Raw genomic sequence first — 11,760 nt, forward strand, 5'->3', positions numbered from 1 at the left:
CACACACACACACACACTGTGCCGCGTGCGTGTGTGTTGGTGATTTCATGTGTCGAGAGATGCAGGTCAGCTCCACGCTTTGTCTGTAAACTTGGCAGCGAGGAAGTAGCACCATAAGAGCTGATCGGAAGGAGAATCTCTGCTCGCTAAGCAGGCTTTAAAAGAGATGTGCGAGCGCGATAAAAGTGAGCTTGTGCGCGTATGTGTGTGTCCTCTTTACTAATGGAAATCAGACCTCTCGTGTGTCGAGCCAGCAGAAGTGGAGCAGCAGATCCATCATGTCAAAATCGCAGGCCGACCTTCCCACAGACACAGCTTCCCCCAACCCAAAAAAAAAAGGTTCAGATTCAGCCCGAACTGGGCCAGCTTTTTAATTAGCCGATGCATTTAGAAATCGTTGCTGGTTAGCGTTTAAGTGTCCAGATTTGCAATCTTGTGTTTTTAACTCTTGAACGGCGACTCTGGGTGGACTCTGGCGCAGAAACTTGCACATGCTGCTTTTAAAGCGTTGCCACTTTCCACTTTTCTGACTCATCAGCTGCTTTTAATTCTTTCGGTGAAGTTCCGGTGAGGCTGGAGTTCAGTGCTAGTCACAACAAATTAGGTAAATTGTCACTCTAAAGTGGTCAGATTCTGAATGCCTTACGTTTTGGAGTGTGATGTAATGATGTGAGTTTGGATCCTGCAAACTCCTCAGGGTATCTGAGTGATTTATCAGACCTAGCATGCACATGGATGTTAGTTACTGAAAAGGCTGGTGATGGTGGTCGGCTCTGTCCTGGACTGCTCTCTGGACTCCATCGAGGAGGTCGGTGAGAGGAGGATGTTGGCCGAACGGACATCAGTCATGGACAACCCCTCTCACCCAAGGCTTCTGACTGTAAGGGAGCTAAGCAGCTCCTTCAGCAGCAGACTGCTGCATCCACGCTGCAAGAAGGAACACTGCCGCAGGTCCTTCATCCCGACTGCCATCAGGCTGTACAACACCCGAGACCGTCTTTGTGTTTTGTCCTTTTTTACATATTCTTTTGCACAATAATCTACTTTTTTTGCACTGCGTATCTTGCACCAATTACCTCGACGTCCACGTTCACTATCCTAGCAAAAAGATTATATCCCAATTTTTGAGATTGAGTCAGAGTCAGAGTGCTGTATATTCTCGTATATTTTGCACTCTTTCAAATTTGATACAGTCTTTTATTGTTTTTGTTTTGGCATATATTTCAGACCTAATTCTGCACCACTGTGACAAATGAACATTCTGTTGCCAGACGCCACAGGACACCCTCAGAAAGCCCCATCTCCGTTCTCTGATGAGTCACAACTGCTTTGGAGGCACAAGGGAAGAATTAAACAACATTAGGCAGATTGGTGTACGTCTCAAGTTTGCATACTGATGCAGGTTAACCCGAATTAGTGTTTGAAAGCTGTCTTTGGATAAACAATGTAAATTATATCGAAGCACTTTTACTTGCCATTACTTTCTGGATACTGAGTCCATTCAAAGTTTCTGGTTTTTATTGGACGTTAGTGCTCCGACTACAGTCTAACCTACTGGTCCATTTTTCTCCACCGGTGACACACAAACATTAACTGTGCAGCACAACGTGTCCTCAGGTGGAGAAAGTCAGTGGAGACCACGGCTACTCAAAAATCAGGCTGGAGTTCATCCTCTTCTCTCTCTGCTCTGGTGCTTTAACAGGCAGCGACCCCCCCCCCACACCACCCTCCATCCCCTCCCTCCCTCCATCCCCTCCTCTCGTCCACCCCCACAAGAGCCTGATGATGTGCAGGCTCCGCGGAGCAGGACTTTCAAACGACACCATTACCATTTCAAAGAACCTGCTGCTGCCTTGTAGTCCTACAAGCTGTGGCATGTGATACGGAGCAGGACGCAGTTCGCCACAAACTGCATCATCACTTTACATCTCTTTGTCCAAACCGCTGCGTGCGTGGCCGTTCAGACGGCGCACTGCCCTGCGTGGTTTCAATTAGGAAATAACGGCGCCGAGGCTGCGAGAGCATCCACGCCCGCTGCATCGGCGAGGCATCATTGCCGCTTGTCAGCGCATCAAACTAAAGCCTTGTTTCCCCTGCTGTCAATTACATGGCAGATATAGAGCTGGAGCCAGCGGAGGGGGACTGGTTCACATGCAGGCCTCTGAGGATACATGCACAATAAGCATAAGACAAGCAGCTTGGAGGTTTAGAATCGGATTTTATATTGAAATCCCACACCAAACTGAAAAGAAGAAGAAACAAAAGGGAGGAGTCGTACACCCAGTGCCAAAGGGGAACTTCTTGTCAGAATATTGTCAAACATCAACACAAACAGACCTAAGCGCCCAGCGGCACCTCCTGCAACATTAATGCCCCCCGTTTATCCTCTTATGCACAAATGTCAACCTTTGTCAGCCTTCACCACTTCCCCTTCCGCTGCCCTACACACCTTCGCCGGCTCACGTCTATTTTGCATTTGCTTCCGTGCCCCACACCCAATTCATTACTAGACCCCTACCAACACATCCTATCCATCCTCCGTCTGTATTCTCCTCACTCTTTGCCTCTCTAATTCATTGTATCCAGCTGACCCCCTCCCTCCACCTCTCCTACCCTGCATTCTGCATAGATATTGCACATTTCCCCCACCATATCTGCTCCTCTTGTTTTGTTTCATTGTCTTTTTTCTTATATTCTTTTTTTTCCCCTCTCTCTCTCTGCTTGGGGATCCTCTAGTGACATCATCACTTCTACAGTTACCATGGTTTCGGGGGGAAAGGCACTGTAATAACGCTTTGGATCAAACAGACAGGCTCGGTGCAGTTGTATCTCACTCACAGACAAAGAAGAAGGGCTCAAGACAATCTAAACAACCATTTTTTATTGCGGGATACAGATACAGATACGGTCAGCGGGGGTTCGGCGAAAACATTAGGTCAGTGTTAACGACGGCTCTGTGTGAACGAACAGGTCGTCATCGTACAGGTCTTCATCCAGGTCGGCCTCTTCTTCGGTGAAGTAGGTGGGGAACGGAGGGTTGAGCAAGGTGGAGCTCCTGGTTGGCAGCACGGTGTCTCTTATCTGGAACACAAACACACACTAATTAAAACACTGGTGTTTGTTTCTGTCCAGTGTTTGCTGCAGTATTAACCTTTAAGGGCTGAGGAATAAGTTTATGGCCTCTTGTACAAGTAGATGAGTTATACATCTCCCGTTTTATGCTTGTGCAACTCCAAGTGATTATGCAGTCAGCTGGAAGTTAATAACTTCTGTGGTATTTCGGTTCTGGGTAATTGAATATCGCAAGTCAGCACTGTCTGAATAAATGAATAACATCAGCCTCTGTGCAGTCATCAGATACCTCAACCTCGAGGACGAATCGCCCAGTGAGGACCATGAGTGCATGTTTTCCTCTCTGTCATTGCTGCTGTGGAGAACTTTTAGGAAGTCCAGAACTATTACAAAGAAGGGGCCCGTGTGCTAAAATTGACTCCTCCCATTTTATATGATATCAATCATTCCTCATACACTGCATGTTGATAATGGCATGTGTTGTCAAACCAGCTAGGGCAGATTCTTTGAAGAATGACACAATAAGGTGATTTTTTTTTGTAAAAATAAAAAGCAAGAGACAATCAACAGAAACAATCCGCTGTTTTTTCGAGCTCAAAACAATGAGAAATTAGTCTCAGCACAGATTTCCTTGGTGTTCAGTCAGTAAAAAGTAAAAATAAAACTCAGGAGCATAGATTTCTAAGTGGGTGTAAGTGACTGTTTGCAGAAAAACAATACATCTCCACTTAAAATCTGCATAAGCCACTGAAGTTAAATCACACTAAGCACCATCTGCGAAAATTAACGACCCCTAGCTGGTCAGCGGAGGTACTGCAGGGGGTTGCAAAATTGTTAAGTTGGTTAGACACTTTTCTGTTGTTTTTTTTAATTTCCCCCACGAATTTAAATTTCGTTCAATACACATTAACATGAGTCCCACAAATTTTAGTAAAGGGATCAGCAAGAGTTTAATATTGAATAAAAACTGATATATGATAATGTATAATTATAATTAGCATTAGGTCGAGATAGAACACTTATAGCAGGTAGGGGGTCCCTACTTAATCTCTCAGCCAGTTTGGGGTCCTTGGCCTGTGTGCGGTTGCGGGGATGTATATTTAGGTGTATTATTTTCCTTTCCTTTGTTTTCTACCTATTGTTGTTAACTCAGTTTTCAGTTTGTGCCACGTGTGTTTTTTTTTTTTTTTATAAATATTTCATGTATTGAACATGTGTATGCCTGTACACATACACATGCCTTACACAGCCTGTAAAGTTGAAATAAATAAAAAACTGGATCACAAAAAACAGTGAATGTAACTTAAACAAGGGATACTAGCACATGTAAAAAGAAAACTAGACTCGTTTCAAGTCAGTAACAATTTCAGTTTAAAAATGCCTTTTAAAATTGATTAAATTCCCCAAATGACCATAAAAGTGGTAATTATTAATCTGATGCAAAAAGTTGTGAAAAGGTTTTAATTTAAATCAATAAAACATAAGTGTCCCTCATTAACACAGACCCGCTCAAACTAACACAAACAAACGATATTGAACAACCTGCATGTGTACCCTTTGGGGTAATATAATCTGATGTGAATCCACCCGTGTGTGTGTGTGTAAGGCAGAGCTGAGCACGGTGGAATGCAAAGCACATTTGTATTCATTATATCCTGTCTGCAAAACAAATAATAGCCCCTGTCTATGTCCTACACACTGATACACAAACACACACCCACACTGATTAATGAACGTGATACACTAACACATAAGTACACCATTCACACACAGACAAAACAACACACACACACACAACAACCAACACCAACATGCTGAGTGTGGAGATGGATGCTGTGGATATTACTAACATCATTAAGTATCCCATTCCAGCACAGACAAAAAACACACAAACACAAGCAGACGCATACACACAGACACACAGACACTGCTGATCTTGCGCAACGTGGATGAAGATGGATCACGCTGTATTGCGGGTGTGAGTGTTTTTACAGGTGCAAGGTCACCTGTCTCCGTCAGAACGCTAAGCATGCTGGGGTTGACCTTCGACATCAAACTCCACTTTGAATGTATGTGTAGGATTAATTTTACCTTGAGTACGCAGTTCCTGTGCCCGGGGACGGAGCCGTGAACATACAGCACATTATACTTGGTATTGACCCTCCATATCTGGGAGTGTGAGAGATGGAGAGGAGGCAGATTAGTGAATATTGAGCCGATGATACAGTCAAGGACGACCAAGTTTAAAACCGAGACCTTGTGCATTTGTGTGTGTGTGTATGTGTTTTTTTGTTGTTGTTTTTTTATTTATTGTACCTTAAGTCCGTAAGCTGTGACGTAGACGTTGCCCATTCGGCCGGGCATCTTCTTCCCTTTGAAAACTTTGGCTGGGTCCTGGATGTGAATGATGAATGGAACACATTCAAGGATTACGGGAAGCCAACTGTTCATGTCTGGCAAGGACCAACACATTACAATATGCGCGTATGGGGGTGTACATGTGTGTGTCTTACCCCTCCTGGTCCAGAAGCTCCCGGCCTGCGGTGAGTTTTGGTCTGTCCGTGACTTGCTGGCTGACCTTTGAACCCCCATCTCTTCATGACACCTTGAAACCCTTTACCAATGCTACAAACACACACAATAAATATATATATGAGCTGATTTTCTCAGAGGTTTGGAAGTTAATAAACAATCTGTGTTCAAATGATGACGGTGGAGTTGAGAGAAAGAGGGCAAGAAGCAGGAGAAGAAGCCAAGAAGAAGAAGGAGGAATATCTGGCAGAACAGAACTTACGATTTGGATGTGACGTCCACATATTGGCCTGGACGGAAATGCGCTGCGTACAGAGGAGTGCCTGAGCACACAGCGAACAAGATGGTGTTAAATAACGAGAACAAAAGTCAAAACACAACGTTCCAATTCTGCGTGACACTGAAAGTTAACGCGTGGCTTCTTTCTACCTGGCTTGATGATGGCGTTGTCGGACACTCTAAAGACGCTCAGCTTCTGTTTTGGGGGCACTCCCGCGTTCCTGAAATCCTCCATTGACTCCTCAGTCCTCTGTTGGTCGGAACAAAAGATGGAAGTGAGGACGGATGGAAGGGAATAAAGAGGTAAAAGGAGTAAAAGCAGCAGAGGAGCAGTTGGACTTTGGCATTTTAAATTCAACCATGGGTCTGTTATGACTGTACGGGAGCCAGGCACGCGCACGCACGGGCGCACGCACACGCACACACTTGGCACTAAGTGTCTCTGACATTTGCTTTCACTCGGCGCGCTCTCATCTCAGCGCCTCCAGTCACTTTAAACCCTCTCTCTCTCTTTTCTCTCCTTCTGTTGACTGAAAATCAGCCGGAGCCAAAGCTTCTCACTCCCAAAAAAAAAAAACTCTGCCTCTGACTAAACAGTGATGCGTCTGTGTGAGAGAGATTCAAAACAACTTCACATCTGACCAATCCTGACACGGGCCCGTCAAGCATTCATCGGGACTCGATGAATAAATCACACCCCCGCTCCTCCATTCTTGGTCCCTTTCCCCTTTATGTGTTAAAAGATGGATGTAAGATTCGGGGGGGGGGAAACTTCTCATACATATTAACCAGCAATCTTTTCCTTAAAAATAAAATTTGTTAAATACTTTATTTGGAGGTAGGTTAAGATTGTTGCATAAGCTGAGAGAGTCATTTTAAGAGTCCATGTTGGTATCCATCACCTCAACTTCCTGTGCTCGTATTAAAGAGCTCTCTGGTGGTAATGGGAGGTTTGAGTTCATCACAAGGAATGGAAAACATTTATCAAGTGAAATGCGCGGGCCACTGTTAATGGGGCATGGCAGCCATGAAATTTATTGAATTCAACATATTTTAAGATTTTAAGACACAGTCACCAGTGGTTAGCCGGTCGCTATCATTCGATAAACACCCATCTGTATTCATGAAAGGGTTTCGAGCTGCTGCGCCCGACGCGCTGAAGGATTCGGTTACGTTTGCATAAAGCCGTCGCACAGATGACTATCAAATGTAGCGTGAACCAAGATTAGAGAAAAACCCAATAACTAAATAGAGAATAGTTTTGATAAAATGGCGAATTAACTGTGAGCGGCACACGTCGTTCGTGCGTAGGACACCGCGTTGAGGGTGGTGTCACAATTCAGAACAAATTCCACTCTTCAACGGAGCGGCTGAAATGCATCAGTCCCTGTACAAACACGGCGCAGGAGAAGCTTTGTTTAAAAATAACTGAGTGAATTACGGTTTTAAAAGTCGAGGTCGTTTAATTTTACATGGCTGCCTTATTAATAATTAAAATGCGACACCAGTCAGTACAGTGACAATATCCTGATTTGAATTAACATATTATTATAATATAATATATAATAATAATATAATAATATAATTTTCTGATTAAGGTCTAATATTATTTTGGTTTTAGGCGCATTCTTTGGAAATACATACACCACATTCAGAATATGTGACACTGACGTATTTAGGGAAAGTTGGAAACACATGAAATCTTTCTGTTTACCCTCAGCCCAGGTAAGGATGCATGTACAGAGGAACGCCGACTTTTTCCAGAAGGTTGTGAAAGGAATGAAAAGAGGAGGCTGTGTTCACACAGTTGTCTACCACAACTTTGAAAAATTATCGTGTAATTTACCTAGAATATCAGGGAATATTTTATTAACCATATAAAGGGCCTACTATGTGCTTGAGATAGTGTCTTTCTGGAATAAAACTAGAATATTTAATTGTAATGTATTTCTTCTAATTATTTCCTTCGAAGAAAATTCTACATTTGACAAAGTGAACCAAATGAAAGCTTCGGTAAACGCAGCAGCAGCCCCTTGCAGACATTTTCATACAAAGTCAACATTCATTCCCACAGCTGAGATCAAAAGCCTTCTGTCTTACATGGAATGGTGATCCGTTTTTCCCCCCCACAATGAGAGCGGCGCTGCGTCCATCATATTCTTCTCTGGACAGGTGCTTAATTACGTGGCAGTCCTGGACCTACAAACAGCAGACATGACTGCATTAACAATCAGCAATAACAGTGTGACCACAATACTAAACAACAGCCTGACTGCTGTTTTCAGCAACAACATAAAAAGATACACAATTATATACTTTACATTATTACACAGAATATAAGTACAATCATCTAAAAGGGAAATGATTGCAGTTCATACATGGGGACACTGGTTTCTGTGTGGCTGTGAATCTGATATTAAAGGAGGGTGATAATAAAACCCAAATATTTGTCTGAATATTAACATTGACATTTTCCTGAATTTGAGAAAGGAGTTTAGTATGCTTCTCACCACAGTATGTCATGATCAATAATGAATAGAGCGAACCCTCACAGCCGTGGTTTTCTTTCAATTTACTTTACTGACAGATTAGTCGATGAGATTAAAACGTGACCTGAATAAACCTCATGTCACATATCTCCTGTTCACACCTTGCCGTAAGGGAGGAACAGAGTAACACAGAGGCATTTTAAATACTGGCTCAAACCCTCAAGGTGAGATTTAAAGGAGCTCGATAATTGCGACTATATCCCCAAACTTGACAGAACAGCCTGATTGATTCAACTGCCTTTTTGACCTGCTGGTCATTTCATTACGGTTAACAAACTGAGACGCGCATTAACATTCACAAACAATGCCAGTAGTGGGTAAGTGTGAAAAGCTACGGCACCACTGAAACAGATGTGCTACCTGCAACATGGTGACTGCGTGTCTTTCTCCTGTTTTAGTCCAGATCGGAGCCATCCCCAACTTGACGGCGACTAGTCCAACTCGTTTACTTCCTGGGAAGAGATCCAGCAAATCAGATGGTGAACGTGCGAGCCAACGAGAAGAGGCTCTAACTAATCACAGAACCTACCCTCTGTCCACTCATGTCTCTGCCATGGCTCGTCTTTGAGTGGGTTGAGCTTCTCAGCCGTCTGTCTTCTGTATTCCTCTGCCATGCTCTTCCTCATGTACTCCTGGTTGTCCTCTGTGAGATGTTCCTCAAACCATGTTGTGGTCTTCACTGTCCTGACACAACCCGCCAACTGAGGAGGGCTGAAAGAGAAAAGTGGGCAAGAGAGTAAGCTCTGATCGCCACAGTCTGTCCTGGTTCCTTAATTTCTTTCATTTTTGGTTAAGGAACAGACACTGAAAGTGTTTTAACAGGCCAATTTAAATGATTAACACATCCGAGGCAGAGAAGAACACATCGATGAGAAATCTTCTGGACATTAAGATGTGTTGGCAGCTCCTCTGCTCATGTGTAAACGTGTGAAATGAGTCATTAGTGTCACATCAACAATTAAGCTTAACTTAGCTCATGCGGGTGCAAAAACTGCAATGAATTTAATATTAGCAAGTGCGGCACAATCAGCGGAACAGATGCTTGTCAGTAATAAAACAAATGGCAAAAGACCATCTGCTTTACAGCGTCGGGGGAGATAACACTTCTACAAAACCTACATTATGTAGGGAACAGGTTGGAATGTGGCCAGGAATATTTTTAGATAAGTACCAGTTAGTGGTTGGGACTCAGGCTTGGGTGAAAGGGCTAATGTTTAGGCTATAACATAGCTAGGTCAGCTGTCACAGCGGAGCAGAATTGGAGAGGTGAAGTACTTAATTGGTAGTTTGTTTACCCAGAGACTCACTAAGGTAAAAGTAGAAGTCACCTCCGCACACTGACGTACTGGTGACTGCACCAGCTTGATGCTGGAGGGTGAAAGGACATGACTAAAGATGGATGATAATAATACATCTTGAGATCTCTGGGGCAGGCCGAGATATATTTACTGATATGGTGTATATGTTTAATTTATTATTTAAAATAAATAAATAAAATGTTTGTCTATGTTGTTAAAGTCCAAGCCGAGTTTAACCTGTTTTCCTGTAATATGAGGCAGAGATATGCTTTAAACTAAACCTGTGCATGTGTGTTTATTTGCTTTTAGGGCTGCAACTATGCAGTATTTTACCTTGTTGATTACCGCTCATATTATAGTCTCAGTTAATTTTTTTGTCAATAAAATGTCAATATGATTTCATGCAAAGTGACAGTGGCAGGAAGCTACATGCATACTCATTCAACTTAAGGAAACAAATAACAAGACGTTTGCTGGGTTACATAAACCAATGAATTGCTCCATAAAGAAACGCATCTGTCATCTGGTTCACTTCACACAGAAATCTGTGTCGCTGCATCAGATCTCACGCTACTATTCCAGTTTGGTTTACCGAGCATCCTAGTATCAGGCATGGCAGAACAGAATCGTTAACACTTGTCAATCTGCTGCTGCAGTCTGTTCATGAATAACAAGAACTTCCACGCATTTATTTACGCGGACAGCCTGGACACCTTATTTTTAGTGTCACTGCTTAATGAGGCGTCGAAGGCAGGAACAAGACATTCCTATGGGACTAAAATGAAACCTGTTTTTTTTTTTTTTCATGGTATCATGCGTTCACGTTGAAGCCTCGTTAATGTACTGGAGCTGAAATTTAGGTGTTTTCTCCCCGCATTTGACATAAAAATAACCCAGATTACGATGTTTTTCCACACATTTAAAACACTGTCTGTTGTCATACGAAAACTTAAAGGACGACTAATGATACAGACACGGGTATCAAGAAAATTTAGACACGTAATCTGTCATTGGGTAGCAGACACTATATAGCTGGCTGCAACATTATTCTTTAAAAAGAGACGGATATCAGTCATAGTCATTAGTAATTACCTTGTTAAATACACTACTACACATTAAACAGCACTACATTAAACCGTAACGTCACTTTATGAATGTTGAGCTAACAGCCTCAAGCCTGGAGCTAACTTCAGCTACATTAGCAAAGCTAGCAGGTTAGCATGTGTACCTTTCAGCTGCCGCTCGAAGAGAAATGAGACGAGCTCCCCGCTGGAGAAGAAACCGACAACCCCACACTGCCATTGCGCTCTTTAATATACAGGCTTATACATATACAAAAAGACTACACGTAAACTAGGAGAGCGCAGCGTCGGTCTGCATGAGCAAACGCATGCCTTCTTTCTTGCCCTGCTGTAAATGTCACCCTGGGCACTTCCGGTACGTGACCAAAACACTTCCGCTGTACTGCGGCTCATGACAAAGGTTCCGCTCAACACCAGCTCTCTTAAATGTATTAACACAATAAACAGAATATTCGGGAAAAAATACCACACGTCAGCTTATTGCCACATTTAACTAAAATTGATTAACACAACAAGCTCAGTGATATGTCTCAATGAGTTTGCTAAATATGCATAGTTAAACTATTACAATGTTACTACATTTTGTGAGAAAAAACATACTACCTCCTCTATGCCATTCATCTGCTCTCTTGTGTCTGTCTATAAAAGCCCCCTCAAACATCTTGTGATAAGAGTATTTCCATCAGCTTCAAGGCCAGTCCTCACCGGGTGCAACTCCTCTGATGTGGGTTGCCTCTGATAGGGAAACAGATACCAGGAGGTTCATGTGTCGAATGCTGATCTGACTTTCAGAAACGGAGGCACGTATGGCGCGTACTCTCAGGGCAGCCCAACTTTGGCTCACCCTAATTAACTGTATGGAGATTAGTGAAATAATTTATTCTCGCATGTTAATGTGTGTCTGGGGAAAACGTGAAAGAAATATCTAGTCAATTAAGGTGTCTGTTT

At 43.0% G+C, this 11,760-nt stretch overlaps 1 protein-coding gene across 1 annotated transcript; it reads right to left on the minus strand.

Annotated features, from left to right (window-relative positions):
- Positions 1-2,866: 2,866 nt before the first annotated feature.
- Positions 2,867-11,177, minus strand: mrpl3 (mitochondrial ribosomal protein L3). Its single transcript, XM_047606022.1, has 10 exons — positions 10,959-11,177; positions 8,962-9,143; positions 8,793-8,884; positions 7,984-8,082; positions 6,034-6,133; positions 5,867-5,927; positions 5,586-5,697; positions 5,389-5,466; positions 5,164-5,241; positions 2,867-3,081 (listed from the first exon to the last, which is right to left on the minus strand). Exons 1-10 carry the CDS (start codon positions 11,030-11,032, stop codon positions 2,932-2,934), a joined length of 1,026 nt encoding a protein of 341 aa, XP_047461978.1. The 5' UTR covers positions 11,033-11,177; the 3' UTR covers positions 2,867-2,931.
- Between the last annotated feature and the right edge of the window lie 583 nt (positions 11,178-11,760).

Source organism: Mugil cephalus, chromosome 14 (genome assembly GCF_022458985.1).
Source record: "Mugil cephalus isolate CIBA_MC_2020 chromosome 14, CIBA_Mcephalus_1.1, whole genome shotgun sequence".
Taxonomy (NCBI): Eukaryota; Metazoa; Chordata; class Actinopteri; order Mugiliformes; family Mugilidae; genus Mugil; species Mugil cephalus.

Excerpts from the sequence above, each read along its gene's own strand:
- mrpl3 (XM_047606022.1), bottom strand. The coding sequence starts at position 11,032 with ATGGCAGTGTGGGGTTGTCGGTTTCTTCTCCAGCGGGGAGCTCGTCTC. Across the intron at positions 5,928-6,033 it reads CAACGCCATCATCAAGCCAG|GCACTCCTCTGTACGCAGCG; the intron begins GTAGAAAGAAGC and ends CTGTGTGCTCAG. Across the intron at positions 5,698-5,866 it reads GTGGACGTCACATCCAAATC|CATTGGTAAAGGGTTTCAAG; the intron begins GTAAGTTCTGTT and ends GTGTGTTTGTAG.